The 17,778-nt window shown below is 41.8% G+C and overlaps 1 protein-coding gene across 1 annotated transcript in view; it reads left to right on the top strand.

The window, feature by feature from the left end:
* The window catches only part of cchcr1 (coiled-coil alpha-helical rod protein 1), a 100,671-nt gene that overhangs the window by 49,926 nt on the left and 32,967 nt on the right, over positions 1 to 17,778 (top strand). Inside the window, exons 10-12 of the mRNA XM_039769896.1 lie at positions 1,565 to 1,675; positions 8,880 to 8,986; positions 9,167 to 9,279. Coding sequence (XP_039625830.1) covers positions 1,565 to 1,675; positions 8,880 to 8,986; positions 9,167 to 9,279 — 331 coding nt within the window. The remainder of the gene's footprint in view (positions 1 to 1,564; positions 1,676 to 8,879; positions 8,987 to 9,166; positions 9,280 to 17,778) is intronic.

Below are 17,778 nucleotides of genomic sequence, written 5' to 3'. Positions count from 1 at the left end.
AAAGTAAAGCCAAAGCTTTGTTATTAGAGGTACACATCAGGACATTTATGGCAAAAGATGGTTTAAGAAAGAACTTTTCTATGTCTCATACCCCATACAACCCAGCATTAAACTACGCACGCACATGCCATTGATTAATAGGTCTTTGTTATTGAACCAACAGTCTTGAACAGTGTGTGTTTTTTTTTTTTTTTAATCTGAAATATACAAATATGCTGACACATTCTGTAATATAAAGTGCATGTACTGTAGTTATCTATATGACCTGTAACCAAGAATCCATTTTGTAAGCACCTGTATCGCAAATTGGTTGGCACTATTGATTTAGAATTGCTGACCCTTCTACAGCTTAGTTATATATTTTCTCTTTTACTTATTTTTTGAGCCTACTAACTGATGTACTGTATATTAACTTGTAACGTGACACTTTTTTCCATATTGCCTACTGCTAGCATTAGGTTTTCTTTATATTCTGAAAGTAAGGGCCATTTTTTAAAAGCCAATACCGATTCCAAGTGCATTGTTAATATGCTTAGGGTAATTCAGAGTACCAATTCAAAATATTTTATTAATAAAGATAGGAATGATGCTAGATTTCCAAAGTATCACTACTTAATACCATCCAAACAAATTTATTACATTCAATTAACATTGCCAAATGTAAATCCAGGACTAAATTCATTTTGGATGTTACAGGAATTTTCTGCCACGTAACAACAAATGGGAATTTTTATTGACTTGTAGAATGTGAATTTAGCTTGGGTTATAAAAAGAATATGGTTCTCATAAATCTCCAGTTTATCTTAATAACTTACTAAGTTTATTGTCCAATATATGCTGCATGTTTTCTGCCTTTATCATATTGTACAGGCTGTACCAATGAACATTTAATTTCTTAAAAAAAACAAAAAAAAAAAAACAAACCGTAAGCGCCACATACTTAATGTGTGCTATTTTGTTTTTGGCAGTAAAGTAAACTAGTGGGCCCTTTCCCACTTCCTGTCAGCCACAGAATATCTTCATCTGTAATTGCCATTTAGCATTGTTATGCATTATAGTCATAACACAACTGTCTTCTGGGAAATAAAAATAATTTCTGTGCTAATTTTTTCTTGTGAGAATAGTCTCTGTATGCATGTGCGTGTCTGTCTCTCTCAACTTCTCACGCCAATGCTACAAGCAAGCAATTAATGGACATGAGCAAATGTATAGAATTAAGAGTAAAAAAGCCACAATCAGACCATGCTAAAAGTACAGGGAAGAAACACAGCCCAACACTGACATTAAACTTAACCTAAGGAAAAACACTAAAGATGCTTACTGTTATTTTCGTATTGATTACATTAATTAAACATAATTTTTTTATCTTCTTTTGCAAACTGTACCTCACATGAAAATCTAAATCAAAAAATGAACTTTAGACATATTTTGAATTGTATTTAGTTTCTTATCCATTTTAATTATTTAAGTTATTCATATTTCAAGTGATCATTGCTTTTATGTCACTTTCACATGCTTGGATGTAAAATGGTTACATTAGTGTTTCACATTCTGTAAACTACAGATTTCTGAGCTTGAAGAGAGAATAAATACAGAGGAGCATAACAAAGCCGTGCTACATCATAGCCTTCAAGATAAAGTAGCTGAATTAGAAATGGAGAGAGTGAAAAATGGGGTAAGTATGTTTTGAAATATTTTATAGCTGAGAATTTTGACAATGATTAAAACTTTTTATGGTCTGCTTGGTATAGTAATAAGTATTTTTTTCTTTGCTTGTTTAAAATTGTTCCATCCAGAGATGGATCTCTGAACTGGTAAGGATTTTGGGACCTTTAATAGGTTGGCTTTTCTGTAAGACCAAAAGCCTCTGTAATGTACACACATCTCTACACACTTAAAAATTCAGTGGTGTGTTAAAGTATTCAACCCCCTTGAAAGTCATCATTATTTTCTGCATGACCTAAGATTTGTACACATATTAATCTATTCAGTATTTTTAATATGGACTCTTGTACTGTAACAATACACTTACAAAGTCAAAAGTAAGCCATTTTCTGTAGATAATTAACGGATGAAGAAAAAGTCTGAAGTTAGTGTTTGCCCAAGTATTTAAAGCTCCACATTTACACAAATGACAAAATAATCACAGGTAACACAAAGGTGGCAGTCATTTGACCATAATTAAACATAAAGGACTCATAAGAACTGTAGTACCTAATTATGTCTTTCTGGATATGAAAAGCACTTTTTGTAAAGGCCTAAGTCTTTGTTCTACAATTACTGCAAAATAAAGACAAAAGAACATGCTGCTGATGTGAGAAACAAAGTCTTTGAAATGCACAACGCAGAAAATGACTACAAAAATGCTGAAGAGATTGAATGTCTCATTAGCACTGTTGGATCCATCATCAGAAAGTGGAAAGTTCATCACAGCACCCAGACTGTTACTAGAACAGGCCATCCCTCAAAACCAATTGTGAAATATGGTGGTGGTGGTAGCATCATGTTATGGGGATGCTTTTCATGTGCTGGAACTAGGAATCTTGTCAAAGTGGAAGGGATAATGGATGGACACATACCACACAATATTACAGGATAACTGATGATGACGACCCCCTAAGCATGAGGCCAAAGTAAGACTGGAATGCCACAAAAACAGAAAGGTGAATATTTTGGAATGGCCAAGTCAAAGTCTTGATCTTAAACCCTGTTGAGAATTTGTTGCACAGTTGAAATCCAATAACCTATTTGTGTGTTATGAATCACCACGTTGTATATCTCTGGGTCCACAGTTCTTGAGGCTGATCCTCCAATTAGCTGTAAACCACCCAGTCTCACTGAGATTGCACAGGTGGTGAACCAGCTATGGTGGGGAAAGGCTGCAGGGATCTGTGGTATCTGGGGTGAACTTCTCCAGGCTGGTGGTAAGGCTGTCCTCCTGGCATTGCGAGCAATCTTTGCTTCCATTTGGGAGACTGGCATCATCCCAACTGCATGGAAAACGGGACTTGCCATCCCTATCTGGAAAGGGAAGGGTGATTGCCTGGTTTGCAGAAACTGCAGGGGGATAACACTGCTTTCTGTGCCGAGCAAAGTCCTTGCTAGGGTCGTCCTCAATAGGATCCGTGATCACTTGCTCACCTACCAGCGATCGGAACAGTCTGGTTTTACGCTGAACCATCTACTGCATCCTGGCACTGAGGGTTCTCATGGAGCGCAAACGCGAATATCGGCAGAGTTTCTTTGCAGCCTTTGTCAATGTTCACAAAGCGTTCAACTCAGTTGATCGAGCTGCCCTGTGGGACATCCTGAGGGCTTGCGGGATCCCCTCGAGGTTGCTGGATATCATGGCTGGCCTGTACACTGGTGCTGTGAGTGCTGTGCAGAGTGGAGGCAGGACCTCTGCGTTTTTCCCAGTTGATTCTGGGGGTCGTCAGGGGTGTGTTTTTGCTCCTACTCTGTTCATTGTTTGTAAGGACTGGGTGTTGGGCAAGGTCGTGGGGTCCAGCGGCTGTGGGACATCTTTTGGTGAAGAAAGATTCACGGATCTTGACTTTGACGATGCTGTGATCTTTGCGGAGTCAATGGAGGCTCTGAACGGGGCACTCGAGAGACTGAGTAAGGAGTCTGAGTGTCTGGGCTTGCGAGTGTCCTGGATAAAAACCATCAGCAGTGTGTCTTTTTGTGGAGAGAGTGTTGACCTTTGTTGAGAGATTTACTTACCTTGGCAGTGACATTCATGTCTCTGATGACTCTTCCTATGAAATCAGTAGACAAATTGTGAGAGCATGGGGGGTCATAAGGTCGCTGGAAAAGGGTGTGTGGCTTTTGTCACTCCCGATATCTATGCAAAAGGACAAAGGTCCAAGTCTTTAGAGTCCTGGTGCTTCCTGTCTTGCTATATGGTTGCGAGACATGAACGCTATCCAGTGACCTGAGACGAAGACTGGACTCCTTTGGTACTGTGTCTCTCCAGAAAATCCTTGGGTACCGTTGGTTTGACTTTGTGTCAAATGACCAGTTGCACATGGAGTCCCGAATGAGTCACATTGCCTGTATTGTGAGCTAGCGTCAGTTACGGCACTATGGCCATGTGGCGTGTTTTCCTGAGGGTGATCCAGCTCATAAGATCCTCATTGTTCGGAACCCGGGTGGCTGGACCAGGCCAAGGGGTCACCCACGTAACACCTGGCTGCGGCAGATAGAAGGTCATTTCCGAAGGGTGGGACTGGACCGCATGTCTGCTTGGGGGTTTGGAAATTGGAATTGCAAGTTGTTTCGCCATGTAGTGGGTGCGGCAACGCACTGTACCATTGCATGGTCCCCAACTTGATTTGACTTGAGTTGAAGATACCCTTCAGTTGAACTGTTAGCCAAATTTATTTGTCTATTTGACATTTCAAATAATCCTAAATTAGGTGAAATTAAAGATATAGCAGGAAGACTTGTGTCTTTCTATAATTCTACAAATTGCACATCTTCAGTTGCTCACTTGTTACAGTCACGTTAATCAGTCTTAAAAATGTGTCCTGACAGTCCTCCGACAAAAAGGAAGCCATTTTAAAATGAGGGCTGATACTTGTTGACAGAGGCATTGAATGAATGGAACATAAAAGAAAAAGAACTGGCTATCATAACTGATAACGCCGCTATTATACAGTAGAGCAACTTGAAATAGGCTGCTTTGTGCACACACTCACTTTTGTATTACAGGTTGCTCTGAAAATTCCAACAATTGCTTGCTTTCTTTGATGGGTGAGGCGCATTGTGGGGAATTTTATCTTTAGGGCCACTTTACAAATAAAAACTGCTGTAGATTCTATTTTTTTGAGTACAAGGAGAAAAGCTTGGAGCCAAATGCAGTGCAGATTGTTTATGCTCTATTCGTTTGGATATCGACTGAGATTGTATTTATGAGTGATATTGGGATAAATGATTTTTAGAATTTATTGTGTTACAACAATAATTAACTTCTGAGCTGCACAGCTTCCATATTGCTTTGTTTTTTTCCACTTATTCTTTACCAATGCACTGTTTTAATCTGTAGTAAGTCCATACATCTTATATAAATGTCTAAGGTGCTGATTTCAGTTAAAGAGGACACACCATTTTTTTGCCGTCGTCCCAGTCTGAGGTCAAGAGCGCTCTGGAGCAGGTTTTCATCCAGGATGTCTCTGTACATTGCTGCAGTCATCTTTCCCTTTATCCCGACTAGTCTCCCAGTTCCTGCCGCTGAAAAACATCCCCACAGCATGATGCTGCCACCACCATGCTTCACTGTAGGGATGGTATTGGCCTGGTGATGAACGGTGCCTGGTTTCCTCCAAATGTGACGCCTGACATTCACACCAAAGAGTTCAATCTTTGTCTCATCAGACCAGAGAATTTTGTTTCTCATGGTCTGAGAGTCCTTCAGGAGCCTTTTGGCGAACTCCAGGTGGGCTGCCATGTGCCTTTTACTAAGGAGTGGCTTCCGTCTGGCCACTCTACCATACAGACCTGATTGGTGGATTGCTGCAGAGATGGTTGTCCTTCTGGAAGGTTCTCCTCTCTCCACAGAGGACCTCTGGAGCTCTGACAGAGTGACCATCGGGTTCTTAGTCACCTCCCTGACTAAGGCCCTTCTCCCCCGAACGCTCGGTTTAGATGGCCAGCCAGCTCTTGGAAGAGTCCTGGTGTTTTCGAACTTCTTCCACTTACGGATGATGGAGGCCACTGTGCTCACTGGGACCATCAAAGCAGCAGAAATATTTCTGTAACCTTCCCCAGATTTGTGCCTTGGGACAATCCAGTCTTGGAGGTCTACAGACAATTCTTTTGACTTCATGCTTGGTTTGTGCTCTGACATGAACTGTCAACTGTGGGACCTTTTATATAGACAGGTGTGTGCCTTTCCAAATCCTGTCCAATCAACTGAATTTACCACAAGGTGGACTCCAATTAAGCTGCAGAAACATCTGAAGGATGATCAGGGAAATATAGAGAGAGAGAGAGAATATATACATTATACTAGCAAAATACCCGCTCTTTGCAGTGTAGAAGTAGTGTGTTAAAGAAGTAATGAAAAAGAAAAGGAAACATTTTGAAAATAACGTTACATGATTGTCAATGTAATTGTTTTGTCACTGTTATGAGTGTTGCTGTCATATATACCATGTATATGTGTCTCTGTACGGGCAGCGCTCTCCATCCTCCCCCACCGACAGCCCGCGACTTGCCTGTTCAGCTCCTCCGCCGCATGTCCAATGCCCGTCCGGTCATCCTTGGAGGGATTACTCTTAACAGGCGGCTCCTCCACTTGTCCAGGGGTTTCCCTCTGCCTCCGCAGAGGACGGCCCTTCACTGGACGCGCGCACCCAGCGTCACGTCCCATCCTATTGGAGGATCCGGCATTCACCCCTCAGTTCCTCCTTTTCCTCTTGGACACTCTGACGGTCTGAGTCTGAGCATGGTGAAAGCTCAAATCCAGCCCCTTCTGCATCCCTGCAGAGCGACGGGAGACTGCCGTGGGCTTGGAGCGCAGGGCGCTAGGACCCAGGGCATTCATCAGCCCTTGTCCTGCCAGCCCATGCAATCTCTGTTGGAGAATTGCCTACTTGATGCCGGTCATTCTTATTAATGTCACGGCCGTTTTCGGCGAATCCTCACTCATGCTGTACGGGGAGGGCAACACTCACCTTCCCCGCCGTACTCTCCCGGCCAAAGGCTCCAGCGTCGCGGCATTCCTCCGTACCACACAGCGTCTCCAATGACGCGACCGCCTTCCCCTTCAACTTCTCCAACCCGATGGCGAGAGCACGTAGCACCTGTAATAAAGATGACTCTGCGGGCCGAAGGGACTCCTCCAGCTTGCGCAGAGCCACCGGTGAGAACAGGGAGACAGACATCGGTGGGCTTACCTGTCCATCAGTCGCACTCGTCGTCTGCCTCCTGTGGGCCACTCCCTCTGGCCCAGTCGGGTCTCTTCCAGGCACGAGACTGACATTCCTTGGTCCCGCCTCAGTACAGTCATTGGCGGGCACACAAGACACACCGGCCAATCCCGTGCTTGTCAGCAGGTGGGACTCCTGGTCCGCGGCCATCTTGTCTCCAGGTGCGGTGGCATGCCTCCAGGCAGCCTCGCAGCTGCTGCGATTCTTTGAGCTGCAGCGGCTCCAATTTCGCAGCCTCCTCGTGCTGCTGACAGCCTGTGGTCCGGCGTGCTCCAGCCACGGACGCGGATCAGGATTGTCCCTGCCTGTGGAAAACAAGGTAAGTTCGACCCCGAAGGGCCGATTACCGCAGGGCAGGGCATTTACCTCCCGGATCCCGTCGCTCCGAGGCCCCTGGCTCGGTGTGGTCTTCTGCGTCGCAACGCCGGCCTGGCCGTCCCTTCGCGACAGCGCAACTCTCGGAGCCTGCTGCACTCCAGCAACGCCCGTTCTCCTTCCTCCGCACCCGGGGAACATGGCCATTCTGCGAACCGGCGGCGGTCCGCGGGGTGAACCGCCCCCCGAGTGTGTGGGGTCCGCTGCTGCGCCGGGCCGTCCACAGAACAATGTTTCTTTACTGCAGGTCCCCGTCTTGTACCAGACGGAGCATCCTGCCGGCTACGCCACTGTGGAACGGGACCCGGACACAGACAGGCGGACATCGTTTCTGCACCCAACACACTCCTTTATTATATACACTATTTACAGGTTTTAGTCAGTGCACACCCCAGTGCCTCCAGCACCGATTCCCCAAGGTCCAGGCCTCACAGTCACAAAATGCCTTTCTAGCTGCCTCCAGTCCTCTCTCCAGCTCTGTCCTTCTTCCACCCGACTTCCGCCACTGAATGAAGGGAGGCGGCCCCTTATATAGGAACCCGGATGGGCTTCAGCTGCTTCCAGACATATATATAAAATCCATCCATCCAATTTCTTGTATTCCCGAAACTTCTGGGGCTCGAGGAGTGTGACAAACATCAGGTTTTCGTGGTCTTGAAATCTGGTCTGTGTCTGGCAAATAATATTGTCCAGAATCCTGCCATGGAGTTGGCCGTAGTGCACGTGACGATCTTTCGCCTGGAGCGTTTTGTGGTGCATTAAGTGGCCTCGGAGAGTTCCTCATATCGGCTTCTATCCAATCAATGGGTCTGAATACGGTGACGTTGCCATACGCCTGCTAGAGGGCCCTACTGACACCAACTCAAAATCTGATTGGTTGAAGCAACAGGTTAAGTGACATTTATTCTGTGTTAGAGTGCCTCCACAACAGATTGTGAAAGCCTCTCTGCCTGGCAACAAATGACGGCTGAAATGTGATTGGTTAAATATTTTAAAACGAAATTCCGCCTCCCATGGCTATCAAGCTGCATTCTACTACAGTATATGGACAAAAATACATTCCAGTTATGCCCGTTACGCATAGAATTTCGAAATGAAACATGCCAAACTTTTGTAAGTAAGCTGTAAGGAATGAGCCTGCCAAATTTCAGCCTTCTACCTACACGGGAAGTTGGAGAATTAGTGATGAGTGAGTGAGTGAGTGAGTGAGGGCTTTGCCTTATATATACTGTATATATAATATTTTTAATACCATTTAGTAGTGGAAATACAGATATTTTATTGAGTAAAGAGTGAATTTATCTCATGTTTGAGTTCTTGTTCAGCTATCTTTAGTGAAAAGTAATCGTAATTTGAAATAAGTTATTCATTTGTTAGTTATCTATTAAATTTGCAATGATAGTAATTAACTCATAACATTCAATTGAATCTATGATACAGTTTCAATGACCTTTATATTTTAAATGGTTTCACCATGTTCTTTTGTAATCAAACAGGAAACAAATATTAATGATACGTTAATTGAATAACAAAGTTAATGGTTTTTCTCCCTCCCCATGCTATTTGGTGTAGCTGCTTAACAGTGAAATGGTCAGAGTTCAAGCTGAGGCTCAGGAGCTTAAGGTTCGTGCAGAAGAGGCAGAAAATGCAGTTCTTCTTCTTAAAGACAGTGTAACTGTGTAAGTATTTGTTTAAAACATTATACCACTATTCAAATAATTAACATTGTTACATAATTCTGCAATATCCTGTGTAGAGAAATTAAATGAGTTTGTATGCCTATCATTTGTTTAGAATTACACTGAAATATTTGTTTTAATTTAATAAACACTGAAGCTTGTTAACTCTTTTTCCTTTAGGTTTTGGCAAACCTTTCTTGAAGTGGAATCTAAAATGATTTCATCTGATTGTTGCTTGCTTACTCTTGGACAAAGAGTGACATTTGCTAGCAAAAGGATTGACACAATTCATGGTGAGAAAGATTTAGAAATATTCCAGTACTAGCAAAATACCCGTGCTTCGCTGCGGAGAAGTAGTATGTTACAGAAGTTATGAAAAAGAAAAGGAAACATTTTAAAAATAACGTAACATGATTGTCAATGTAATTGTTTTGTCACTGTTCTGAGTGTTGGTGTCATCAAGAATTTGATTATCATTATTTCATTCAATCAGGTTCATATTTGGAGGATTTGTTGTGTTCAAGTTATATTCCGTGTGTGTCAACTGTTGTAAAGATAACAGGTTTCATTGATCGAAGTGTTCACTACCCAAATCGGTACTTGTGAATCTAAGATGTTTAACAGGCATTCCCGGTATTAAGTTGTAGATTTGCCTGCAAATATTTAGCGGCAGCGTGTCCATGAACTTAATTTAAACTTAAGCTTTACACCTTGCTTTCCTATTGATATGTCTACAAAAGCTTGTTCAGATTCAGAGGGCTGTTCCTTTCCTATTGCATCAATAAACAGCTTGTCTTCCTCTTTATCTGAGACATCACGCACTGCATGCACGGGTTTACCTTTCCCAGTCCTGCAAAGTCAGTTCACGTGAGCCGCTCAGAGTACATGCATCGAAGGTTCTCAGCTGTGCTTGCGCTATCTTGTGCGATCTTGTGATGTCTACGGCTTTATTTAATGTTAGCTCAGACCTGGCACTTAAGTTTCTCTTACACTTTTGCTGAGTTTGTGCCAAACACTATTCCATCCCTGACCATCTCTCTTCGTTTGCATAAGCACAGTCCTTCACCAGCAATTTTAACTCCGTTACAAAGTGATGAAAAGTCTCGTTTATACCCTGCGTCCTCTCATTAAACTTGTATCTCGCGAATATCGTATTCGTCTTAGGCATGACAAACGCCAGCGGCAGCATGTCTATGAACCTAATTTTAAAGTTAAGCTTTACACCTTGCTTTTCTATTCGTTTGCATAAGCACAGTCCTTCACCAGTAATTTTAACTCCGTTACAGCAATTTTAAGTCCATTTACAAAGTGACCAAAAGTCTCGTTTATACCCTGTGTCCTCTCATTAAACTTGTATCTCGCGAATATCGTTTTCATCTTAGGCATGACAAACGCCAGTGGCAGCGTGTCTATGAACCTAATTTAAAGTTAAGCTTTACACTGTGCTTTGTTTCCGCAGTAGCTGCACTTATGAATATGCTTGTATGCGTCACTTGCTTCATATTCTTTTGCTGCCTTCTCAATTGTGTAATGCGTTTTTTGAACAGGTTTCATTGATCGAAGTGATCACTACCCAATTCGGTACTCGTGAATCTAAGATGTTTAACAGGCATTCCCGGTATTAAGTTCTGGATTTGCCTGCGAATATTTAGCGGCAGCGTGTCTATGAACGTAATTTAAACTTAAGCTTTACACCTTGTTTTCCTATTGATATGTGTACAAAGGCTTGTTGAGCGTCAGAGGGTTGTTCGTTTCCTACTGCATCAATAAGCAGCTCGTCTTCCTCTTTATCTGAGACATCACACACTGCATGCACTGGTGTACCTTTCCCAGTCCGGCAAAGTCAGTTCACGTGAGCCGCTCGGAGTACATGCATCGAAGGTTCTCAGCTGTTCTTGCGTTATCTTGTGCGATCTTGCGATGTCCACGGCTTTATTTAATGTTAGCTCAGTCCCAGCAATGCGTCTTCTCATTAAACTTGTATCTCACGAATATCGTATTCGTCGTAGGCATGACAAACGCCAGCGGCAGCGTTTCTATGAACTTAATTTAACCTTGGGGTTTACACCATGCTTTTTTTCCGCAGTAGCTGCACTTATGGAAATGCTTGTATGCGTCACTCGCTTCATATTCTTTTGCTGCCTTCTGAATTGTGTAATGCGTTTCATGTTCAGCCCTCCTTGGAGCTCTCACTTGTTCTCTGTGTACTGCGTTCACAGTCAGTTCACGTGAGCCGCTCGGAGTACATGCATCGAAGGTTCTCAGCTGTGCTTGTGCTATGTCGTGCGATCTTGCGATGTCCACAGCTTTATTTAATGTTAGCTAAAACCCGGCACTTAAAAGTTTCTCTTGCACTTTCGCTGAGTTTGTGCCAAACACCAGTCTATCCCTGACCATCTCATCCTTGTTTGCATAAGCACAGTCCTTCACCCGCGAATATTTAGCAGCAGCGTGTCTATTGGACTGCTGCTGATGGATGGCCTTATATGGGCAGGCACTCAATTACGTGGGCGGCATGATGATGAGGGACACAACACCGCCTCACACGGCGACCGAGCTGCAGGCTATGGCCGTATATATGTACGAAAGCAGGTTCCAGTTATGACCATTACGCATAGAATTTCGAAATGAAACCTGCCTTCACCTGGGGAAGTTGACAAGAGTGAAAAAAAGGTTTGGTACAAATAGATTGATACAGTAGACAGATACTTTATTAATCCCAAGGGGATTAACAAATGTTCAATAAAGGCTCATATAGTAACTAGCTTCAAGTGATTGAAGAGCAGAGTATTATTATGGGAGATCTGTATTTAACTTCTACAAAGTGTGTAGGTTTGTGGTACCCTGGAACTCCATTTTCGAACATATGGTAACTAAGTATACCACCATGACAGGGTGCATTTTAGCCACAGGGGCACTAGTGTACTTTAGGAGGTGTATGAGTTGGTAAGGATAGTTATAAATAGGGAGTGATTTTTAATATGTTCAAACCATCTGGGTACGAATATATGTAACAAGCTGGTTAAGCATGCAAATGATACTAAATTAGGTGGAACAGCAGGTAATCCAGAATCCGCTGAATAATTACAGAGGCACCTGAAAAGAGTATGGTCTTGGACAGATCGGATTTAAAGTAAATAAATATAAAGTATTATGTAGTAAGTTTAAAAAATGTTCGATTCTGAAAGTTTGAAAGATTAATGTGCACCAAAATTAAATATTTTTTCACCTTAAAACACAAGGTCAGGTGCAACCAGTGCCTCCAAAAATTACATGTATTAGTAAAAATGTATATATTTCACTTTTATCTATTGTAGTAGAACTTGCTTTTCATACTGCAGTCACTCCAGTTTCATCTATTATTATGCTTCTCTCACTCCAGCCTTTGGTTGCTTACTGCATAAACAGTCATGTTTGTAAGAAAAATGGATTACCTCATTGTGTAACCGACTACTGAAGTGAAAACTGCTGAAAATGTCACCACAGCCAACGTGACAATCCAAAGCAATTATAACATGTCACTTTACCAGAAATCTGAGCATGAAAATACATCAAATGTATTGAAAGGCATGTTAAGCATTCCCTCAAAACTGTGCCAGTGCTACTTGTGACTTGGAAAAAAAAGTGGTTTTCTGGTAAGAAATCGATCAAAAAATTATTTGTCTGCATATAGTCAGTGAAATTTATGAATGGGTTAATTTAGGTTGCTAATGAACTGGCTAATGTAAGCCAGAAGATTATAATAGTCAGGAAAGGTCCACTAATATAAGTAGCCAAACTGATTTTCAATGACCTCTAAAGACCTGTGGTCATAGCCTTGAGTCAAGTGCTCTTCAAAATGACTTAAATTGCTTAGGTGTATCAGCCTATTATACTTATACAGTGGAACCTCGGTTCACGACCATAATTCGTTCCAAAACTCTGGTCGTAAACCGATTTGGTCATGAACCGAAGCAATTTCCACCATAGGATTGTATGTAAATACAATTAATCCGTTCAGACCGCATTTAACTGTATGTAAATATATATTTTTTTAGTTTTTAAGCACAAATATAGTTAACCATACCATAGAATGCACAGCGTAATAGTAAACTAAATGTAAAAACATTGAATAACGCTGAGAAAACCTTGAACAACAGAGAAAACTAACACTGCAATAGTTTGCGCTATAGTGCTAGGAACCGCTTGCTAAAAACACTTTTGTAAGCACAGGGAAAAAAATTAACATTTGAAAAATCCGTAATTTAATAAACCACCAAGAAAAGTAACATTGCCACAATGCACGCTATGAACCCGATCGCTGTACACAGAACTGAAAACAAAAACAAGCCTTTTCTACCTTATGCGTCCAGCCCTCCCTCTCTCGCTCGCTCTGTCTCTCTTTAGTGTGTGTGTATGTCTCTTTTGCGAGCCTGGAGCGCTTGTGTGTGTGTGTGTGCCTCTGTCTCACGCGCCTGTGTGTGTGTGTGTGTGTGTGTGCGCCTCTGTCTGGCACGTGTGTGTGTGTGTGTGTGTGTGTGTGTGTCGCACTCGCTCGCTCGCTGCACAGGAAATGCACAGGGATACACTGAACATGTACAAACCGAAAGGGAAACTGGTTTGTTTGTATACCGAGTGTGTGGTCGTGAACCGAGGCAAAAGTTTGGCGAACTTTTTGGTCGTAAACCGATTTGTACGTGTACCGAGACGTTCGTGAACCGAGGTTCCACTGTATTTAAGTATTTATTTATAACAGCCACACTCCTGATTAATATCTGCTCTCTTAAATGAGCCCACTTTCATAACAAATAGGTCTAAAACTGCCACCATGAAGCAGCACATAATTTGACTTTCTTGTGGGCAATATCTGTGGTGTTTCATTCGCCACTATGAGTGAACAGACCAAAAAAATTGTAGATCTTTAGTAATGAACAAAAGCACAGTAATCATGCCTCCTTCATTGGTTTTTGCACACAGATGCCTCACTCACTTCTAATCCTATCAAATATTCAAGTAGTAAACAGTCACACCCACAGCACTCAGCACACCAAGTGATCTTAGTTGCTCACTTTTTTTCTGTGAAATGTTGAAACCCTAGATATTTCCACTTCACCAATCATCATCTTGAATAAAGGTCATAATGCTGAGGATTTGCAAAACAGTCAATACTACTCAATGAAGACACCCTACAGAAAACTTGGGAGATCTTTTGTAATTAATTTAATATCAGGCTGCTTTTTTGTCAGGCCTGCCTTTTTTAAAAAAATGTTAAAACGCCAAAAAGATTAAAAAAAGAAATAGACTTAAAATTATGTAATAATGAGGGTAGAATTCAGGGGTAAAAGTATTTAACCTTTTGGGATATAGTGATTTTACACCTGATTTTAGTTAAAGGCAAAGTTCAATAGAATAATTAAAAAATTGTATTACATTAAACACCAGAAACTTTCTTTCATAGAATATGTATGCCCTACAGTGGATGAATAAGGAGCTACAAAAGAAATTACAAAACAAAAACCTCTGTATATGGGACAAATACCTCCACTACTAACCTTACTGTTTATGAGCATGTGGTTAAAAAGGTTCAGTAATTATTTGTTCTGTGTTGAAGGAATATTGCAAAAGTGGACCAAAAAAGGTTCTTTTCAATATTTTTTGTAGTTAAAAAAAAAAAAATGGTCAAGGGACAGATCATGTTAGAAGTGGATGGAACGGCAAAAAGCAAATTGTCTTTATTTATAATTTGAGGTGTTCACATGTAAAGAAATTAATAACCTCATAGTTACTTTGGGCATTATTAAAGAGGCAGAATAATTTGTAAACTAGAGACACATGCTATTAGGAAAAAAGTTAGGAAATGCACCCATGTCATAACAGTCAGGTTCATTCAAGGACTGTGTAAGTATTGTAGCCCTCAAAGGACTGAGTTCAGTAGGTAGAATCTGGAACTTTTTTTAGTCCATTTCAGGTTGGTGGGGACAGACTGAATCCTACTAGGACTGGATAAAAGGCTGACAACAAGCCTGAACAGGACTCTTGTTTATCACAAGAGACCATTCATACTCGGACACACAATTGCGCACAAACACACCTATATTGATATACAGTGATAATTTATAAGTGCTAATTAACACAGCCTCAATAGAAAGCTTTTGATTTATTTCAAAATTACAGCATATCCGGCTGTAGTCATTTTAATGAAACGGGACTTGCAAAGCTATTCAGTTATGACAAATGTTAGGAAATAAAAGTGAAAGGCAAGCTTTATTACAGCTAATGACTATTATGGATATTAGGTGTATGTGGCACTATGATGGTAAATAATAGCGTGAGCAGATTTTCAAAGTGTAACACCAGGACACTTTTGTGTGGCATGTATGCCCACACATAAAGCTCCTCATTGGTTTAATGTCTGTTTTATCTCATCATCAACAATGAATGGTTAAAGACATTTTTTCACAAATAAACACGATTCCCTACAGTGCCTGAAGTATAAACAAATAAATAGTGGTGCTCTGTTTGTGTGCGCTTCTTGCTCCTTATTGCATGTGCTGGTTAAATATAACACAAGTAGTTAATAAAGCAGCATTCCATATTTGAGTTTCATGCACACTGTTGTCAATATGATGTTTGTTTCGCATGAGCAATGTTTGTGGCACTGAAAAACTTTCACTACATAGGCAGCCTGTGGGACATGGGACATTTTGATATTTTACTGTTATTTATAGAGAAGCACAGATTGAAATTGGGGCTGTTCCTCACACCAGTATGTATGGTCACCCAAGTAAATTATAGTGTCAGTGAAATTGTCACACCACAAGGTACTTCATTCATGTCTAGATAGCATTTTGTTTTCATTGCTTGTATTTTATAATTTTACATTTTGGAAGATGATAAAGAGGCAGGACCTCTGCGTTTTTCCCAGTTGATTCTGGGGTTCATCAGGGGTGTGTTCTTGCTCCTACTCAGTTCAGTGCTTGTATGGACTAGGTGTTGGGCAAGATCGTGGGGTCCAGCGGTTGTGTCTGTCCAGGGCATCTGTTGGTGAAGATTCATGGATCTTGACTTTGCTGACGATGCTGTGATCTTTGCGGAGTCAATGTAGGCTCTGATCAGAATGCTCAAGAGACTGAGTGAGGATTCCGAGTGTCTGGGCTTGCAAGTGTCCTGGATAAAAAGCAAGACCTAGGTCTTTAACGACCTCTTGGGCACAGCCATCAGCAGTGTGTCTGTTTGAGGAGAGAGAGTTGACCTTGTCGATAGGTTTACTTACCTTGGCAGTGACATTCACATCTCTGGTGACTCTTCCTATGAAGTCAGTAGACGGGTTGGAAGAGCATGGGAAATCATGGGGGTGTGTGGTGCTCCCGATATCTATGCAAAAGGACAACGGTCCAAGTCTTTAGAGTCCTGGTGCTTCCTATCTTGCTATATGGTTGCGAGATATGGACGCTATCCAGTGACCTGAGACAAAGACTGGACTCCTTTGGTACTGTGTCTCTCCGGATAATTCTTGGGTACCAATGGTTTGACTTTGTGTCGAATGAGTGGTTGCTCATGGAATCCCGAATGAGGCACATTACCTGCATTGAGGGAGCATCAGTTACTGCACTACGGCCACGTGGTGCGTTTCTCCAAGGGTGATCCGGCTCTTAAGATCCTCATTGTTGGGGACCAGAGTGGCTGGACCAGGCCAAGGGGTCACCCATGTAACACCTGGCTGCGGCAGATAGAGGGTCATTTCCGGAGGGTGGGACTGTACCACGTGTCTGCCTGGGGGGTTGCAAACCGATATCCCGAGTTGTTTTGCCGTATAGTGGGTGTGGCAATGCACTGTACCAGTGCATGCTCCTTGACTTGACTTGATAATTTAACTTACAGTGGTTTTCAAACTTTTTCACAAGTGGACTAGTTTTAGTTAGAGAATCTGTTCATGGACTGGGATTTCATTCATGAAGGTTTCGAGAAACTAGATTGATTGATTAATGCTCAATCAAAGAGCAGCAGTCCCCTCTGGGGTTTTAGTGGCTTGATCAATTAATGATAGATACAAGAGAGGGTTGCTTGTTTTTTAATTTATTTATTTATTTTTTTATATACTAGTGGCGGAGCTCTACAGACAGGTGATAATTCATAGAAAGCTTATAGAGGACCAGTAGTAGGTAGTAACAGGGTAATATACTTGTCATATTGTCTTTTTGCAGACTGGCATAAAATGTATATGGACTGGTGCCAGTCCAGGGTAAAAACTGGCTTAATACATTGGGAGGAGTGAAATGCTGGTGCACTGGTTCTTTTTTGTTTGTGGTCAAGCTTCTGGGAGGACTTCATAAAGCAGAAACAATGTGCAGATAACCAAACGCTTCCGTGCATGGCCACCTGTACTTGCAGATGCTGGATTAACCATCCACCCAGCCGTCCACCCAAACAACCAGCCCCACACGTTGTCTACTGGTGTTTCCCTAACTTGTACTTGGGGGGCCTGTTCTCCATCAGTAGCAGCCATCAGATTTATAAAAGAGGAAAATATGCAAAATATATAAGTTGGTGTAATCGGTAAATTCAAAGAGTAAACTAACTTTATGCCTCTCTATTTTAAGACAGGTTTGCAGATTCGGCAGTGCTTTTCAACGGGAGACAGTGAAACTTAAAATCGGATGATCTGTTTAAGATATCTGTAAGAAAACTGAACTGTTGTGGGAAAACTAATTGAAGAATTTTCACATTTCACCAGATTTTTTCCACTGGAGAAGTTATTTCAAACAGACAGGCTTTCACAATTGATGCCTCATGCTTTATATGCAAATTCACCT

The sequence above is a fragment of the Polypterus senegalus genome, chromosome 11 (assembly GCF_016835505.1).
Source record: "Polypterus senegalus isolate Bchr_013 chromosome 11, ASM1683550v1, whole genome shotgun sequence".
In the NCBI taxonomy this organism is placed as follows: Eukaryota; Metazoa; Chordata; class Cladistia; order Polypteriformes; family Polypteridae; genus Polypterus; species Polypterus senegalus.
Note: the sequence above shows the minus strand (reverse complement) of the source record. Positions and strands in the feature narration are given on the sequence as shown.